At 37.7% G+C, this 20,665-nt stretch overlaps 1 protein-coding gene across 2 annotated transcripts; it reads left to right on the top strand.

The window, feature by feature from the left end:
- The first annotated feature begins 12,627 nt into the window (after positions 1–12,627).
- Positions 12,628–15,333, top strand: hs3st1 (heparan sulfate (glucosamine) 3-O-sulfotransferase 1). 2 transcript variants are annotated; one of them, XM_032555420.1, is made up of 2 exons: positions 12,628–12,836; positions 13,262–15,333. In XM_032555420.1, the coding sequence occupies exon 2, from the start codon at positions 13,395–13,397 to the stop codon at positions 14,313–14,315; it is 921 nt and encodes a 306-aa protein (XP_032411311.1). In that variant the 5' UTR covers positions 12,628–12,836; positions 13,262–13,394; the 3' UTR covers positions 14,316–15,333. The 2 variants fall into 2 exon arrangements, with proteins under 2 accessions (XP_032411311.1, XP_032411312.1); XM_032555421.1 differs by having other exon boundaries at positions 13,248–15,333.
- The last annotated feature ends 5,332 nt before the right edge of the window (positions 15,334–20,665 follow it).

Genomic DNA, 20,665 nt, shown 5'->3' with positions numbered 1-20,665 from the left:
ATGAGGGACTACACTGATAGTGAAGGAACACACACTGACTGCTGTGAGGAAGATAGATGGTCTTCTGAAACACTTAAAATTCCTGTAGAACCACTCAGGCCTCAATCATTCCCACTGCATTTCATTTTGAATGTGCTTAATCTTAAATGACAAAATCATGGACAAAAACTAATAACTGTGACACTCCAAACATCTTACTGGATGTAAGCACTTTTTTCTCTAAAATACAAGCATCTTACTGGATGTAAGATGTTTGCATTTAAACCATATTTTTTTGGTTTAAATGCAATATACATACATATATATATATATATATATATATATATATATATATATATACAGTACATAAACAGGCAACATTACTGGTTAAAAGATTAATTGAACCAAATAAAATAAAAATAAAAACTGATTTCCATTTAATTTCAGTGTTTTTGACTGGGATCTTATGAAATGTACCACCACAAAGGAGTGAATGATTATGAAATAAAACAATAATTATTTACAAATAAAACTTTCCAAAGTGTAGCATGCAACAGTCTTCACACTCCTGATATTTCATTCTCCCTACATAATACATAATACTCTGCAATTATCTTGAGAAGTCCACTATTTACTTAATATTCACCTGTGTGTAATTTAATCTGAGTAAATACTGTTAAGGGATTTGTTCGTGTACAAACAGCAGCTGTAATTACAGTGAATGGAGGTTCAGGTGACTCGGGGGCTGAATGCACCTGCATGCCACCCTTTTCAATTTTTTATTTGTCATTAATTTTAAAGCAAGTGTACTGAGACGCAATCATTCACCATACAGAGAAAAAAAGCAACAGGTGCTCAGCTACTCTAAGAGTAAACAGTGTCTTGAATAAAGACAAAGGACTATTCCAAGTTTATTTATTGCACCATTACATTACGTGATGAGGTAGGGCAGCATGGCCTTATGAGGTATTGATAAATATGCAAGGCACTGCATTTTTTAATAGGATTGTATTAAACAATGTAATGGCTTGGTTTTCAGCCATTCTATTTTAGAGGAAAAAAGACCTACCAATGTTTTTCGGTAAATTTTAAAGAGTTCTGCTATGGACACATGAGGTTGTGCTTGCTGACAGACTGAAGGAAGAGAAGACAAAGAGGCTTGTGCAACTTAAAGTAATGAATTGTGTCCAAAGGTGGTTCTGAACTCTGCCACAGAACCACCTTTGGACATACAGTATGCTTTAAATACAGATTGGGGAGTGGCATGTTTAAACAGGCAACATTAGATTAAAAGAAAGCATGTTTCTGTTTTTCCACACAGCTACAGTATCAGTGATCCAAATATCAAAACTAACATTTTCATGTACTTTTGCAAACTTGCATTGTCAATATCTGGAGTACTTCTCACTGACTTTTATCTGAGAGCATGTGAACATAATAGTTTTGAGAATAACCTATTCATATTGGTAATATTGAAAGTTTAAGTGACCTTTTCACATCACTTACAGAGGCCATGATTAATATATGTTCTATCAGCAGGTCACCCCACTTGAACTGTGATCTGCAGCTTCCAGTACCTTCTTGGCTGCTTTCCTAATAAATGTTCTAGTTGTCTGTCAGTTTACATTCATGCTACTGTTTGTCCACTTCCAGATTAAACACTGCTCTTTGAGATCTGCCATACTGGACATATGGTTTTAAAACCCAATCCTCCTAGCTATTTATACTTAGGTTATGTTACACACAGGTGGTCTCTGTTTAGTAAGGATTGTGCTTGGTGGCATCATTGTAAAGGGGCAGTAAAAAAAAATATGATTCTGTAAGTTATGTGGTTTTTCATTTAATTTCATCACTCTATAACATCAAAAGTAAAACACTGTTTTTGGTTGTAATGTGACATACTTAGAGACAATAAGCGCAAACTGGACGCAGGACAATGCTTAAGAAGAAGTGGGCATGGTCCATATTCTCTGCAGGAAGTGGTTGAGGTTAAAGCCACTAACAGAAATAGAAAGTAGTTGTTACCACAGTTAGTTGCATCCAGCTGAAGTTTAGGAAGTTAGGCTCTCAGTTTACTGAAAGTATGAATGTCAACAATAAACATGCTTATTTAAATGTTTTTCTGCACAGCCCTGTCAACAGACTTGCTAGGTATTAAAAACAAATTTAAAAAGTTTGGTTATCTATTTCTCTGGGAGCTCTGATCACCTAAAGAGATGATAGAATGTTGCAAATACAGTATATGCTCATTTAGGTAGTTGGCTGTTTTCAGCATTACAACCTGCTCTCATTGATCCAGTAGCTGTATTTGTGAAATGATCCAAATATAGAGGCTGCACCTGGAGACTGTAATTGGCTTCAACATGCCAACTTTACCCGTCATGTGAAATACCTGCATACCCTCAGGGAGAAACAACTTGACAAAGACACAAAACAAAAACTTAGTACAAACATATGAATATAAATAAGGATTCATTTTCTACTGACCTTTACAAATGTTGCAACAAAACCCATGATGTGTTCCTAATAGAGTCGTTACATTTATTACCCCAGCCAGACCCAGGAAGAACCTCAGAACAGACAGTAAATGTGTAAATATATGTATAAATATATATATTTTTTCTTTTGAGAAAAACTTCTTTAAAGCATCAGTGGTTTTAACAGAACTCAAAATCTGCTGTTCTGCTTGACAGTCATCTGTGTAACCAAATCCGGTTAGAATTTCAGCCTCCCTATGTGGATATCTGCTGCATCAGTCCACTATTTCTCTCTGTGTACTTATTTCTACATTCACTGTTACTTTGATAACAGCACATTATCTCCCCAACATGAAACTTTGACTGAATATCTGGACATCTAAAAGCTATATTTCAAGATGTTTCTCGTGTGAGAATGACATCATGTTCAGTGGTTATTGAAAATGATGAGTGAAGAACCTTTACTCAAAGAAATGCATTTAATTAAACAAATAAAAAAGTGAATGATTTGCATGTTTGAGTGCAACAGCTACAGATTCATAGCACACTTAATTAAACCGTGGAAATAAAATAACAGCCTAAGCAAAGAAATAAATGTGATTCCTCCTTAGGTGCTTAGAATAATAGTGAAGCATTATATGTAGAATACATTTCCACTGTATACATTTTAAAATATATAATTTACTTCTAAAAACAAGCACTACTAACTGCAGCCTGGGGATGCAACTTTATGTCTCATATAGTTGAAGAAAATGAATAAATAATAAAAAATTAAAAAAACATGAGGTGTAACAATGCTTAGCGCGACAACACTCAAGAGAGCCTGCAGGACTGAAATTCTGTCTATGGCAAAAGCTAATCAGTTCCTGCATAGAAATGTGTAATGCACCTCGTCAAGCATGGCTTTGTTTCTGCATAATATTGTGTTCTACCATAATATTACGTTTGAGGTTAATTAGAAAAACATGATTTCTTCTTTGAAATGAGTGAACACAGCCAAGATTACCATACAACAGCTGAAAGCTTTCTGTGCTCTCTCTTTTAATAACAAAATTATGTTCTTATTAAAAAATTTAAAATATTCATATAAGATATGTTTTGTTAGCAGGCAGGAAATACAGAATAAATAGTTCTCAGTCATGTTGATTTTAAGGTAACTTTCATAAATAAAAGTGAGGGAAACATGTTTAGAAAAGTTTGGCTTTTTTTGGATAATCCGTTCTTTGTTCACTTCCACTAAATCACAATGAAATTGTTCCGTCTTAAAGGGAGACTTGCATTTAAAAGAATATTTAGAAGTACACGTGAGTGACTTCACTTCAGCCTTCTACAAAAATACATTTCCGAGAGGAACTAGTGGATTTTCTGTGGCTCTGCTTCATGTATAAAAACCACTTTATCGCCAAGACGTATAACCGCCAATATTTTAGGAATAAGCAGGGCTTTTGTAAACATTTTATTTAGTCCTCTTTGGCCCACTCTTTAGATTCACTAAAGGTTGAAGTATCCAAACAGTAAAAATGAACTGAATCTCTAACTCTTCAATTTCTGAGGTTTATTTACTGGGTTTAGTCATGGATATTTGCAGAGAGCATTAAAGATATTCATAGTTTCAAACAATGATTATAAAAAATGTAGAGACTTTGGATATTCCATGGAGCAATGTTCCATCCATTGTCTAAAAATCAAAAGATTAAGCCACAACTGCAAACCTGCCATGTCATGGTCATCCACCTAAACAAGCTGGCCTATTCAACAAGAGAAATTGTCAAGAAGTCCTTGGCAACCCTGGATGAGCTTCACAGATCCACATTTCACGTAGCAGAATCTGTTGAAAGAAAAACTTTGGCAAATTTGGCATTGAAGGAAGAGTTCAGAAAAGGAAGTCTTTACTGAACAAAATCCATCAGAACACATGTCCAGAGTTTGCCAAGAGCTGTGAAAGAGATGCAAAAAACAAGTGCAAAATAGTGCTAGAATGATCCAGTCAAAATCCACCAGGCCTACATTCATTGAAAATCTGGCATCTATTTTAAAGTAATGCTTATAGATGCTGTCCATATAATCTAACTAAGCTTGAGAGATTACACAAGGAATAAGAAGTTAATTTCCAGAAAAATACCCCAAAGCTCTGCTGCTGCAATTGTAGCAATTGGGAGTTTTAAAAATTATTGTCTCAGGGGCAAGTAAAAAAATAAATAAATTGTGATTGTGACTTGTCAAAGTGTGAAAAGGCTCAAGAAGAATGAATGTTTTTGCATGGCACAATGTGAATTAAAAAACAATGCATACGCCACTCACTATATGTGCACCATCTGCTTTCTTCAGTTCTTTAGTAAACATATTCTCTGAACAATATTCTGATATCAGAAACATATAAGAAAGTGGCACACTACAAAAATTAAGCTGATTTTATGTTTGCTCTTTTTTATGAGTTTGTTCGAAAAATAAGCTCCGCCATGCATCATGATCATGAGTAACACTTGTAGAGAGCCTAAATAAGGAGACTTCAGTCAGCAAAGTATTTAAAGATTGTTCCAACTTTCTCATACTAGACTGACAAATAAAACATTGCAAGTAAACTAAAGTATTCTCTCATAGCTGTGATGTCTGATCTTCGCCCAGTTTAAAGATCCCTGTTCCTCAGTTGCAATGAGAAGTGTTTCAGTTTCACATTCATTGAAATTGTGGCTGTGTACTGCTGATTTCACTGCTGTGTCTAATTAGTTGTGTTTTTACATGCAAATGACTCAGTAGGGGAGTGTCCACATTCTTTCATGGCAAAAAATAGGAAAGGAAATCAGGTCTGTGCAATTATATGCAATATTCCCAACAAAAAGTTATCCCAGTACAAAAAAAAGAAAAACTAAATAATCAAAGGGTCCAAGCAAAATACAAACACAATCACGTTATTTGTGTGAAATCCTTATAATTAAAATAAGAAAAATAAAACAACTTAATGTAGTCAATATGCAAAGACAGCCTTTTAATGAGAAGAAGCATTATGTTGCTGTAAATGTAGATCTTCACCTGTTTAGAAACATAAAATTCATCTTCATTCAGCAAACAAAACTACTAAATGAACTGGGCAAATAAAAACAATCTGTATAAAGTAGAGGCAAGACATTACCAAATTGCAAAAGACTAAATTTCCATCTTTGAAGAAGAAATGCTGTCAGGGGAAGCAAGTACTTAATTGGAAATCAGTTAAAATATATGTTTCATTACGATTTCTAAAGTTGAAATCAAGTGAACTCAATCAATGTTTTAGGTGTCCCCCCTGAATGAGTGGATGATTAACAGGCTCCTGCAGCTCTTCATGGTGTGCAGGCTCTAATGCTATCATTTGAATCAGGTGTGCTGGAGCAGAGGCATCTAAAATAGGATCCCTGAGGACCGAGATTGAGAAACACAAAATTAAGAACAGCTAACAGCATCCCAGGAATATGTGTCATTAACAATGACACAACAGTGTTAATGTTTTCTTATCTTACTGTCAGAGTGTGACCTCTGTGGAAAAATATCAGAATTTGCAGCTATGAAGCACTGCTCTGTAATTTCAGTCTCAGCTTCCATTCATCTCTACTCTGTCTCAAATTTTGCAGAGTTAGTATCCCTAATACACAGAAAATGTGTACCAGTTAAGATTTTGCTGAGAGTTAAGAGTGACTTTAACCAGATTACAGTGTCCTGAATGTGACAGAAAAAACAGTTGTTTATTGCTGTTTTTCACACATGTGGCAACACTCTTCAGGATGCAGTAGGATCAGGAAGAGCATAAAGCAGGGGTCTCAAACTCCAGGCCTCGAGGGCCGCAGTCCTGCAGTTTCTAGATGTGCCACAGGTACAAAACACTGGAATGAAATGACTTAATTACCTCCTCCTTGTGTAGATCAGTTTTCCAGAGCCTTAATGACCTAATTATTCTGTTCAGGTGTGGTGAAGCAGAGGCACATCTAAAAGTTGCAGGACTGCGGCCCTCGAGGACTGGAGTTTGAGACCCCTAGCATAAAGGAACAACCATTTCAGCATCAGAGAACATTGACCTTTTAATTTACAGCCAGCTCTTAAAAACTAGAATCTCTATTTCCGAGGGAAACCTGATAAGAAAGCAAACCATTACACTTTACAAGGTAGAAGTCAATATTAAAATACACTAACAGAATAAAACTGTATGAGTCAGCATAATCAAGGTCTACGTTTCAACACTAAATGAAACTAAAGAGCAAGCACAGAACCATCCACTCCAGGTTTCCTCAGTCTAAGTATTTTCAATAAAATACTTAAACTATTGAACAACTGTTAAATAGCTTTTTTACTTTTGTAGCACCCAAGTAGCTAGATAGGAATCCTCGATCAAGGTGATGGAAATACTCTGGGGGGGGAATGTTTCACTACAAGACAATTACTGGTAAACAGTACTTTATGATTTTAAAATATAGTGGTCCTTCCAATAAACAATGAAAAATAAGAGCTACTTTATTTTAAACCCACTAAGAATATAACATTTCGGCTTTTAAAGCTTGTTTTTAGATGCAACAATAAAATTAGGACGCAACTCAGAAAAATGTTTATCAAAAGTAGAATTTAGTAAATATATTAGGACATACAGTAAAAATGAATTTGTTATATGCTGCAACACAGGTGGAATATCAAGGAGTATTAATCCAAACTAAAAACAAAACAAACACACAATATCACAGTCCGGCAAAATAGTTCCCCTTTAAATTCAGTTCAGAACCATTTAAATATTAGTCTTTCACTGAAATAAACAAACTCATTGCAGGCTTGATGAATAGCTTGTACTCCTGACCCAAAGTACAAATTCTCGCTTCACTTGAAACCAGGCAGAAAAGAAATGTATGTGCTTTAGTTTACTCACAAATCCTTTGGGTTTAGATGTGAGGGATGGATGAGGCCTTGTCCTTGAACACACGGGTGCACTCAACAGGTGAGTTGAAATTTCCGTCACGTCACCACCGGCTCCATGGAGTAAATTGGCAAAACTCGACCATTCAATCCACAGCATAAGAGTCCAGAGATTTACTCTCGGTTCACTATGTGATGAAAGTCTCTGTTTAGCTTAAGATATTTGGCCAAGATTAATCAACTCTACATAGAGTTACTAACAGCACACGCTAAATGCTAACTCGCAATTAGCATCATATATTGATACTTTTCTAGCATTTCATTTATGCACAGAAATCATTTCCATCAGGTACTCGCTCATCCAAAGGATAAATAGTTCAAAACAAGAATGTAAACTGTGGAACCAGAAGAATTTCATGACCGTTTTTTCTTAGCTTAGCTCGTTCAGCCTCCTCCTAGCACAGCGGCAGTCGAATCTCGCAGACTACTTTTCGCCTGCCTCCCTTAGGTCCCGCCCTCACACATATGATTGGACATTCGATTTACATCAACCAATGAAACTAAAGAAATGCAAGACTGATAGCACAACAAGGTAGGTTGTGGAAAGAACTTTTTTTTTAGATGTAAATTTCAAACATGCGGCAAATAACCCGCATTTTACCCAAAATAAATGAAAATAAACAATTTACGAACTATTAAATAATAAATGAACAAGATTTCTTGTACTTTTAACCCAAATTACACCATTTGTACTTGTTTTTAATAAATGTATTATTAGATCAACAATTACTAACTCCCAATATTTATATTTTAGCCTCCTTAGCCTTAAATGAATATTTTAGACAGGGGTACAATTTAATGTAAGTAAGAGTGTCAATGGCAGAATACTTTTAGCTAATGGGTGTTATTCTTATTGATATAAATAATTCATACTTTTTCTCTATATACTATTTTGGTTTTCCACCAGCAGTCTTGGAAGAAACTTTCAACGCTTAGTGTAACGAGAAGTTTATTTGTTTACTCTGTCAGTGCAGCAGGTGAAATCAAGAATTACTTCCTTTTTTACATCAAAATAAGAATCTCAAATGCAGCTTCAACTGGGTGTCAAGCTGAGAGCACATACCTTGATATCTGGGGCTCACAATAATTTGCACTTTATGAGACAAAGATGACATCTAACAGCATGTCACAAGACAGATTTCTCTTTGGTGTGAAATATTAATGTTGTGAGACGTTATGCCACTAAATTTCTCTATACCCTTAGTAAATATGATATTTTCCAGCCTACAAGTCACACCTTTTTCATAGTTTGGCTGGTCATGGGACTTCTTGCCAAATTTATCTTAATCAGTCTCCTTCAAACACCTTTGCAGCAATACTTCTACATCTAAATTCTTATGTCAGACTGATAGATGTAACATTAACATTTTCAAAATAGCTCAAGAGCACCATTTGTTCACCCTAAAGGATCATTTTATAAAGCTGCATCCAAGCCTTTTGACATTTGTGTTTAACTAAGTATGAGGAAAGACACTGAGGTGGCTTTGAAGGTATTTACTGTCTGTGAGTATCTGCTATTGTCATGTTAATATGATCGGACGCCTCTTAGCCTCAAAGAAGGATTATTTTGTACGATTCAGCTGAATTTACGTTTCTATAAGAGAGACGAGAGCAGAATCTGAGGATTACTAAACTGCATCAAAAAAATCAATGTGAGGAAACTCATGGCTACATCAGCACTTAGACTCTGCACTCGGAAGCAGCGAAGCACATGCGTTTGCATTCTCCACAAGGGAAGGATGTATTTAAGAGGCGTATTTGGCCTTTTGTTTGCTGTTTGCGGTGCCACTGTATATGTTTAGAGTTGCTTTAATAGGAAAGATGGCCTTCACTTAAATAACCAACACTGCAGAAATTTCCGCAGACATGGATAAAATCAGAGACAACCATACTCAGCTGCAAAAGCACTCCAGACTTTTATACCTTATGCATAGTGTCAGTGTGGAAAACAAGCTTTAACCTCCAATTCACAAAAGGATGCAGCTATAGCAATCAAAAGATCCTTTTTAAAAACAAAATTATATGAACAGACAGAAGCTTTATGTGATATTATCAGAAATGTTCCTGTGTAACTGGAACACTGTCTTTGTCATCATGTTTTCATTTAGATGCCCAATCTGTTCATCACAGAGATTTTACTGCTTTCTCAACTCTGTAGAGCACAAGTGACACAAACCGGTCAGGTCTCTGACAGCAGTGATGTGTCGCTTACTCATCATCACTTCGAACTCATTGAAACTTGAAAGGTGAGTCAGGGGAAATTGTGTAATGCAACAGAGGTTTGAATCAATATTTGCGTCTTGGATTGGCACAATTTTCGGAACCTGTTGTCGCTTAACTGTTGGTGGAAAAATGTAAAATCTCTTGGGGGCGGGGCAACAAATATCTCAACAGATGGTGAGATTGTGTAATTTGGACTCAGTGCCTGCTCACAGATGCATTTGCAGTTTGGACAAAGGGGGGGAAGAATGCCATGCATGAATAGCTGTCTGTTTCCTCCGCTAATTTTTACTGAAAGTAGATAGTTAAGAGCTCGACAAGGCTTAAGTAAATTGACTTTTTCAAATCAGATCAACTTAGCCCTGGATCACCAACTCCATTCTCTTCTGTTCACGCTCTTCACAAGGGAGTTTAAAAGGGGGAGCAAGGAGCACAATGACATACATGTTCTGCCTGAATTTAAGAGTGCACACAACTAGCTTTTTAAGTTGTGACATTTATCTTTTTGCTAATATTAATGAACTTTGTTTTTCTCTTTAAACTTTTGTCTCTGTTTCTGGCAACCCCCATTCCAGGATAACATATTGGGGTCAAAAATAAGGAGAATTATAAGATTTATGAAATTATGAAAACTATATTTTTGTAGCCTGTTAACCACACTGGCCAAAACTCTGCAAGCAAAAAGTAGTTGTGGACTGGATTTTATTGTTTATTAAAGCAAAAATTACATTGTGAACTTTTGGTGTTTATCTGATCAGCACTAAAACAATATTTTAATGAAACAAAGTACAAATATTTTTGTAGAAAAGGGAGTAAGTCACAGGAACAGAAAATAATGTAGCACATACTGTATTTGCCTTGTTAAAAAACATATCTACAGTTTTTGATTTAGGGACGTTTAATGGGTTTTTTTTCTTGTCAGTCTGGAAAAAGTTTTTAATCTTCTCTCTGTGACATGAACAGGATGTGGGATCACTCTTTGTTCAAAAATGCTTGCTGTGTTTACCCAAAAATAACTGTGAACAAAAGTCACTGGATGTTTATGACATAATTTACTAAGAAATTAAATGAAAGCAACAACAAAGAAGGGTGGCAGAAGAAACAATCTTTCTTACATTTGTAACATTTATTTTGAAAAGTAAATTTGTCAGTGACAATCTAACTTTGTGCCTGTTTGTATCAACAAATTGTGTTACCTGATTAAATTTGTTTACAAAATTCATTCAAGAGCCTCAAGATGAAGTGCTTGACTTGGACTGCAGACCCCAGTTTCAAACAAGCCTTTAATTTCTTAAATCCAGCCAAGTCCAACCCTGGAAAAATGGAAGTAAAAAATAAAAGTTAATAGGTATGACCTTTGCATCTATTCTGTGTTACCTTTATTCTTATATTTGAGAAAGGTGTAATAAAAATAAATGTGGGATAATATTTTACCAAAGTGGACTGTCATTCCCACTGCTACCATGTAAATTTCCTCCCTACCAACACTCCCTCATCGACTGACCCAGAGTAAATAAATGTTTAATAGTTAACTTGTTGGCTGTCTTTTTAAAATTTTTGAATAACATTATGCAAGTGTGTTATGGTAAATGAAAATATATCTATTAAAGTAATCTGTTTTCCTACTGGCCCATTAGTAATAATAGTTGATACCTATTAGTTGTCAAACGTGTGTCAGAATGTTTCTAAAAAAAAAAGCATCTGACAAATTAAAATATTGAATCATGCTGTTGTTGTTAGTGATGAAAAAAATCTGTATTAAATGCAGTTTTAGGTGGATTAATTTTCCTCTTTGTCAGATTTGCTGTGTTTTTTGGCGTGGTAGACTGAGACAAAGTGTTCTTTGTTTTTCTTGGCTCTGACAGTTTTACCCCATAATGGTTTGTAGATTATGTCAGACCTCAGAGATTGATATGTTTTGTGCCCTATGAACTGCTGGACAAGATATGAGTTATTGTAAGATACCGTGGTGTACACATGTCCTTTGTTTTGTTGCCACAGTTACATGTTTCAGATTAACACACAAGTGGTATTATCAGACAAAGATAAGCTGAGTAAATGTAAATACACTGCAGTTTTTAAGAACAAAGATTTTTTTTAAAACAACAAAAAAAACTATCCATCACCTGTCAAACCCAGGCCCGCGGTTACTGCGAAACGTGCAGAATCAAGAAATAGTTTAATCAGACCAGCAGATTTCAAAAAGGTACACAGCATGCCCTATTCTAAATCTAATTACGAAAAGATGAGCAAAAAAGTTTCTAACATCAAGAAAAGGGTTACAAAGCTAGACTCCTGCAAATCAGATCCAATGAAGAAACAAGAAAGAGAAAATTACGGTTTGGTATGGCAATATGACAATATGACATTGAATAAGCTGATGATTTGTTGTGTATTTTTGTGTGTTTGAGATATGTCTGTTACAGCCTTCGAACTGAGCAGCTAATTTTCTGTTAATGTGAATAGTGATGTGAACTATTCACATTTATTATTGAGTGAATGAAATGAAAAACTAAAATCAAAGTTTTTGCTGAAGCTTGATTACAGGTGAAAGCAGAAATCACTTTTTTTTTTTTTTTTTACTATAAAACCTGGTTGGTGTTGATAGCTTTTCCTACCTCTAATAAATGTGATGACATCATTAGAAAACATCATTAGCTTTTGACTGAAATTAAAATATATTAATTTGAAATATTTATGTGCTACACAAAATCAAAAGCAGCAGAAATATGTAAAGCGGAAATAAAGTTTTGTTTTGTTTTATTTTATTTTTTTTACACAACATTGTATACAGATGCCAGGTATTAATGTTTATACAAAAACCCATGCTACAAGCACCACAACTATTATTAGAGGTCCCCCTCTGAGGGGCCCCTTGCTAAACTTCCTGGAAGCGCCTCTGCTTTCTCACATACCAGCAGCGTGATCCTGTTTAATACCTCCCGACATTTCCACAGCGTGTGTCGGAAGGGGGAGTGGTCCCGAGGGCGTAGTGTAGGCGTGGGCTTGCTGACAGTTTCTGAGAGTGAAAAACCGGGGAGGACCGTCTGAAGCTGAGCAGACAGAGCGGACGCGCTCCGGTGAAGTTCTGTCCAGATCTGAGTTTTCTCTCTGTGCGCGCTGGAGGTTCAGCGGAACGGAGCTGGATCGTAAAACCTCGGTTCTGCCAGCAGAGAGACTCAAACTGAAGGAAATGAGATCTTTGTCGATTGGAGGATTATAGTCTGAAAGGTAAAGGAGGATTTGTTGATCGGTGCGTTAAAACGTGATGGGGAAGATAAAGCGTGCGTCCTGTATTGTTGTAGTAAAAATGTGATTTCTATTCTAATTGCTGCGTGATATATTTCCACCAACCTGCTTCTGTTATTGGCCTCTTAATTTATATGTTGTTGATGTATTATCAGCATTCTTTATTTTATCTGTAGGGACTATATAACATTAATAGACACTTGGATAAAATGGGATTTAGTATCCCTTCATAGTTGGCATAATATTGAGGTAGACTGTAGTTGTAAAGAACAGAGAATCCTTGTTAAACATTCATCATTATGGAATTAAGGTCTACTCACTTCCTTGAACATGTGGACTTTGAGGCTGTAAGGGTTTTCTAATGCATGTCCACCTGCTGTGCTCTAAATCCAGCTGTTTCCTTCCAGTTGCTGCTGCAGGGGGAGAACAACAACCTTTCCTTCACTCAGACCTTTGTCTTCAGGCTGCTGCTCTTTCAATGTGGCATACAGTTTTGCTCCATTCGCCAGGCTGAAATCTTCCAGGGTCAGGACCTCTGTCATGGCAGCCCTGCTCCTCGGGCTGCTGCTGTTTGCTATGCAGTCCCCTCCGCTCCCGTCCAGGCCCCTGGCGGACGGGGGGTCATCTCCGCCCCCCACGTCCTCGCCGGCCGCCGACAACGGCACCACCAGCCACCCCAATGGGACCCTGCAGCAGCTTCCTCAGATCATAATCATCGGCGTGAGGAAGGGGGGCACGAGGGCTCTGATCGAGATGCTCAGTTTGCACAGCGCCGTGGTGGCGGCTCAGAATGAAGTTCACTTTTTCGACTGGGAGAGTCACTTTCAGAAAGGCTTGCCCTGGTACCTCAGTCAGATGCCTTACGCCTTCCCCGAACAGCTGACGGTGGAAAAGACGCCGGCCTACTTCACTTCTGCCAAGGTCCCTAAACGCATCTATCAGATGAACCCCAACATCAAGCTGCTGCTCATCCTCAGAGACCCAACGGAGCGGGTGCTCTCGGACTACACCCAGGTCTTCTACAACCGCCTCCAGAAGCACAAGCGCTACCAGCCCATCGAATCGGTGCTGGTGAAGGACGGAGAGATCAACCTGGGGTACAAGGCTCTGAATCGCAGCCTGTACTATGTTCACATGCAGAACTGGCTGCAGTACTTCCCCCTGGAGAGCATCCTCGTTGTGGACGGGGACAGACTAATCAAGGACCCCTTACCCGAGATGAAAAAAGTGGAAAGATTCCTAAAGCTGGAGCCGCAGATAAACTCTTCAAATTTTTACTTCAACAAAACAAAAGGATTCTACTGTTTGAGGGATCACGGGCGAGAGCGGTGTTTGCACGACTCGAAGGGCAGAGCACACCCTCATGTAGCTCCTGCCATCCTGCAGAAACTCTACCAGTTCTTCCACCAACCTAACAAAAAGTTCTTTGAGCTGGTGGGAAGAACATTTAACTGGAAATAAATGTTTGAGTTTGTGCATAATGAGCTCACTAACAACATAAATGAAGGGACAAAAGCTAATGTAAATTTAAACAAAATTTTATTTTTTTACTAGTATATTTGTTACGGGGGCAGTCTGGGTCAATCCACCCCCTCACCTGCTCATACTTTAACTTTGTACCCAGATGTTGCCATTCGGTTTGTTCCGTTTTCCATTTTGAACCTGTAAACAAACCAGTTCATACAGATGTGCTTTATCTTTTGTTGTAGTTAGACAATTTCATTAATAAGGGAGATAAGGCAAGTCATTTATCTGTATATTATTATCCATTAATTTAAAATTACCACCATCTCCACTGATTGTGGCTATAAACTCCTGTAAAACACGATAAGCCCAATGAAACCAAAAAAACTTTGAGTAGTGACCTGCTAGTAAAAATTCTTCATTATAGTTTTGAAACAAAATTACTTAACAGTAGACTGTGGTTGGAATATAAAAGTGGGTATAAATGGATGTTGGCTTGGTATGAAACGTCCTGCAGTCGGCTCTGTTTTGTTTCCCCCTAAACATTATGTATGAAATGGCCAACAGTGAGGTGAAAATCAGGGCAGACTGCTGGTTTTCTTTTCCAAACACCCATTTCATTGACACCCTGTGCTGTGAGGAATGTGGACCAGCTTCAGCTCAGCTCGTATCAGCAGACTCGTTTTTACACGGTGCCAGTAATGTTACATAAAGATATGCACTGAGCAGCTTTTTATTGTCAGGCGTTTTTCTTTCGCATTATCTGAGAATGCATTGTTCAGATCTAACTGTATTTGAGGCTCTGAAGGAATTTATTGCTGCTATATTTTTTTAGAGGCACACACACTAAATATTGAACAATAATTTGTTCGTTTTGTGATCAGTTTCTTTTTTGTTTGCAAGAGCCAGTCATGTAAACATGGAACCCAGATATTGCTCATCAATAACTCAACTGTAAATATTTTTATAAAACTGAGAAGTTAACACTATAATAAAGATGTTATTTTATTTTTTACATGTCTACTGCTCTCTCTCTTTTTTTCTTCTTTTTTACATATTTTTACGCTGTGCAGTTTATCTTTGCTTGTAGGATGACTCGGGTCATTATTTCTCCACCTGGTGACTTGCATAACAGCTGTATCTTCTGTGTTTTAGTCGGCCTCTCATGCGTTTAGGAAACTATGCATTAACTTTTATCGTTCAGATAATGAGTTATCTTGGATTTCCTGTTTGGCCGCCTGCTATCAGAAGAGCTACATTTGGATTTTAGTGCGTGTTTAATAAGCTGTTGTCTGATGCTTCATTAGCTGTTTTCAGAGCGGGTTCTTTACACAACTTAATTATCTGCTATTATAGCATGTGAGAATTAAGAGTGGGGGACAGAGGTGAAGTAAAATTTGAGCACAATCTGAACTAAAAAAAAAAGAATCAAAGGAGAAGTTGTTTATGCCCAAGGGTGCAATCATCTTACTTAGTTTTCAAGAGAGGCAAAGCATTATTTATTCAAATCACATCCGCAAACATTAAGCTCCAAAACCTCAGCTCCAAAAAGGTTTTGTGATATTTGGATGTGGCCCGGATGCACTCAGAGGCATGACAGGACTTCAGACAGGACGCTAAGCTTGCTGCTCCTTAAATCCACACCACAACAAGAATTTCTTTTCTTTTCCTTTTGCCCTCAGAGATTGCAAATTATATCTTCCTGCTCTCTCTGCACTTTGCATGTGTTCACTTTGGAGAGATTATTGAGTAACCCAATCAGAGAGGCTTTGGAGTAAAACCTGTTTTGCTGCAGGCATAAAGGAAAGAGGCGGAGAAGGTAAACAGAGATCTTGAGGGGCCAGGGTTGATCTTAGATTATCAAGGATCTCTAAAATGTGCGTCATCTGGCCTGCATGGGGAAAACAACAAAATGAACATTATTTATTTTCAAGATGGGGTCATTGCTGGTAGCTACATCTGGAGGAATGTACTGGAATTCAGCTGCTTTTGAAAAGTAAGACACAAAACAGTAGCAATGTCAATGTCACCTTCCCCTAGGTCAAAGTAAGACTGATGAAATATCCAGATAAATTCATTTTCCCTCTGTTAGAAAAATTATCCTGTATTATTATACAGTAACTGTAGCTAAAGCAATATGCAGAACTATCATTCCAACTCATGGCATCCCACAGAAAATCTACAGTGACAATGGTCCGCATTTTGTGAATCAAGTCATTCAGTTAATGGCAGACAGATTGCAGATAACATTAAAAAATCATTGTTCGTACCATCCCCAAAGTGCTGGGTTAATTGAAAGAGCAAATTCTACTGTTAAATCCAGACTTAAAAAATGTATGGAAGAGACTAAAAGGCCATGGCCAGAGTGTCTGGATTTAGTGAAAATGTACATGAGAATTGTGCCCACTGGGAATGGTTTAACTCCTTTTGAAATAGTACACGGCAGAGCTTTTAAGCTTCCTTTATTTAAAGACACCACACCACCACCAGACGACAGTGAAAAAACTTTAGCTGATTACATGAAAGAAATGTTACAGTCTAAAGAAGTGTCAAATGCAAATTCACTGCCAGAAGAACCTTTGTCTTCACAGGACCTCCAGGTGGTGAAACCAAGCGATTGGGTTTTCATCAAGGCCATTAAGAGACAGAACTGGGCCTGCCCACGGTGGGAGGGACCGTTTCAAGTGCTTTTGACCACTTGAAATGGTCAAAAGCACCAGCGATCTTTACTGCTTTACTCAGCAGTAAAGATCGCTGAGAGACCATCCTGGATTCACCTCAGCCACTGTAAGTTGCAGAGAGTGTTGGAGACCTAGGTGGGGGCAGTGGGGAAGGTCTGACTACAAAGGGGCGTGGCTATATAGGGCTATGCGTCTCAAGGTCAGCGAAGAACTCATCACATCCCTGTTCCATAGAGTCCTAGGTAAACTCTAACATCTCTGTAACCGAGCAAAGATGGGGTCCTCATGGAGGTGGGGCCTCTTTTGTGCTGTGGCTGCTGTGTGCGTGTCCTGTTTTTTCAGTCCAACCTCGCTGATCCATCTGGGGAGAAGATTTGTCCATACCACTGCTATGAAGATCTGGCTAGGACACCTTCCAGACCATCACCATGACAACATATGGCAGACCTATGTGGAGATGTTGGCCAAAGAACGGAACATGACCAACTGCTACGTCTGCTCGGTGATGCCAAAGTCTACCAGGAAACCTACTCTGTATGTCAGTCCCATGAACAGGTCCCAAGCTGTCTGTTTTGCCTCTTGTGCTTTACGTTTCATGCCAGCGACTCCAGACAACACTTCAGATGGTGCCATCCTGATGAAAAGGGTGTGCACTGGCGTGACACCTATCTTCACCTACAGTAATGATACTGGATACCCATCATGGATGAGAGCTGTCATGATGCCAGGGACAAAACATCCGGTCTGTATCCATTCTCCACCAGGAAACTGGACTGTTCGGGTAGGCCATGTACCTGGATGCCAGCAAAACATTACTGATTTATTTCCTAGCTCCATTTGTCCACGTGCTGATGGGACTCTTATTCCATGTCCCATTTGGACACCTCGAGGAAATTATCCCACTGAGGGTGGTTGGTTTCTGTGTGGAGGAAGTAATATCTATGCGTCGCTACCCGTGAACTGGTCAGGTACTTGTGCTCCTGTGTTTGTCTCTGATCATACCATCATTGTATCTACTGCAGCAGTACACTCCCATCACCTGCGACGGCGGAGAAATTCAGAAATTGTTTTCCAGCCACATGATCCTATCTGGAGTTCAAATGTTCCCAAAGAACACAAACATTGGAGTTCTGCTGGGAAATGGGGACTGTCAATTTTTCCATGGGTTGGAGTAGCAAAATCCATGCTGATGATTGAAACTTTGGATTACAGAATGAAGACCCTGGTAAATATTACCATGGACATTGAGAGAGGACAGAATCAACAACTTAGTGAAATGCGACTGATGGTTCTCCAAAACAGGATGGTGTTGGACATACTTACAGCTAGTCAGGGTGGTGTGTGTGTAATGATAGGAACATCTTGTTGTACTTATATTTCTGATGCTAATGAAACTCATATTGCTGAAGCCATGTCTGCCTTAAAGAATCTGCAACAAGCCATGTCACAGGATGCTGTTCCCTCACAAGGAGATTTCCTTTCTTGGCTCATATCTGGATCATGGAGGCACCTGCTGTTGAAATTAATGATGCCTCTTCTTATTATTCTTTTCTTGTTTTGTATTTTTACTGCCTGCATAATCCCATGTCTAAAATCTCTGATAGCCAAAACTGTTGGACATGTTATGTATCAATATCAACTTGTTGCCTCTATCACTGAGGGGCACCCTGATGTCTAACGTTATGATGGATGCATTGAAAATGTGCCAACAAGTGATGTATTCCTGATGTCTGTGTTAGACTTCATGCATAATATGAAAAACAGGTGGGAAATGTTAGAAAAATTATCCTCCTGTTCATTTACTTATGAGTTTATTTTACAAGTTATGTTTTCATATTATTCTTTTTATATTATTACTCTCATATTATTATTCTTTTTTATATTTACTTAACTTCTCTTTCTTTTGTAATACTTTATTAATCTTTTGTAGTATATTATTAACTTTGTTTAGGATGTTTGCCTGGAAGCTAAACACATTAAAACATTCATGTGTTATTAGTTCCATATGTAATTGATTAGTTGTGGTCAGTCACATGCCCTTGTAAGGGCATGTCCACAGGAGGTTCCAGAATGTAAAGACGGTTGGTCAATTCTCTGTGTGACTGTGTGAAGAAGCCCAACCTCCTTTTTCTATACAATAAAGAGAAATGCAAAGAAAGATCTGGCAGAATTGATTCCTGACAGTGTTTGACAGCGATTCGTCGCGTCTGCTCTCAATTCTCCTGTTCTGCAGAAAAGAAAAGAAAACTAATCTCTGTCTCTGGCTGATTCTTTGCAGGTTAGGACAAAATAAACCTATCACCCTCCACACTACAGCCTGCAATAACTACCATTTAGGAAGAAGATGAATAAATTGCATGCATGCTAATCTTCAACTGTCTGCCTAAAAAGCTGTTTACGTCCTCACTCAAACTAGAGGGAGCACATCACCCAAGTTTTAAAGTCCTTACACTTGCTTGCTGTAGCTCAAAGAATAGGCTTTAAAATACTTTTGCTAGTTTATAAATCACCAAACAACCTGGAGTCATTATCAGCCTTCCAAACCATTGGTCTGGTCTGATTGTTCAGCTCTACTCTGTATCGCCAGAATCAAAACCAGCATTCAGTTTTTATGTTCCTCTACTCTAGAACAAACTTCAAGAAAATTTCAAAACTGCTGAAACACTGAGATCTTTTAAATCAATTCTAAAACCCAATAGTTTAAAGTTGTCTTTGATAAACAGCAACCAGAACATCTTTAGTTTCAGTCAAGATTTCAACTTTTCATTAATTAACTTGATTTTGCCATTGCAATGTAATGTTTAATATTTATTTATTGAGTTATGTTTTATGTTTTTATTTTCAAATAAACATCACTAGTATCTGGTTCTGCTAATGTATTAAGGAAGCTCAAATTGTTTTCATAGCCTTTAGTTAATCTGTATTGTTTGCTCTGGTGTTGCTCTTTGTTTTCTTCACAATAATCAATAGGTTCATTATGATCAGGTCAGCCTGTTGGCCGATCAACTCAATGATACTATGGTCATTAAAATTGGTGTTTTTGATATTGTGTGCAGGCACCGAATCCTGTTGGAAAATGAAATTAGCATTTTTATAAAGCTTGCCATTTTAGTGCCCTAAGATAGATGACTGCATCACTTTAAAATTGAGAAAACACAGTGGACCAACACCAGCAGTGTCCCCAAGTCATGACTAACTGTGAAAACCTCTCAACTGACCTCAAACAACTTGGATTTGTGCTTCTTTGTTCTTCCCACAGACTAATCAATGTTTATTTTCAAATGAAATATAAAAGTTCCTATCATCTGTAAAGAGGCCTTTGGACCACTGAGCTGCAATCCAGACTCATTTCTCATTTGTGTAAGAGAAGTGCCTTTGATGTTGTCCTTGCTATGTGAGACACTTGTAATAAGCACATAAAACCTTATTTACATAGTTGCTTTCGTAGGTCTAAAAGTGTTTACACAGAAAGAAACACAAAACATTAAATATCAGTTCATCAGGAATAGCTAGGATAAAGAAAGAAACATTGGTAGTACTGAATATATTTGTATGTGGAGGCCCTAGAAACGTTTTCTCCAGCAAAAGGCAATGCCTTGTGAGTTACCACAAAACTCTTGAATATGTTTCTCAATGCTCTTGAAACTCCAACTATCCTTGTTGTGT

This window comes from Xiphophorus hellerii, chromosome 23 (genome assembly GCF_003331165.1).
Source record: "Xiphophorus hellerii strain 12219 chromosome 23, Xiphophorus_hellerii-4.1, whole genome shotgun sequence".
NCBI classification, from domain to species: Eukaryota; Metazoa; Chordata; class Actinopteri; order Cyprinodontiformes; family Poeciliidae; genus Xiphophorus; species Xiphophorus hellerii.
Note: the sequence above shows the minus strand (reverse complement) of the source record. Positions and strands in the feature narration are given on the sequence as shown.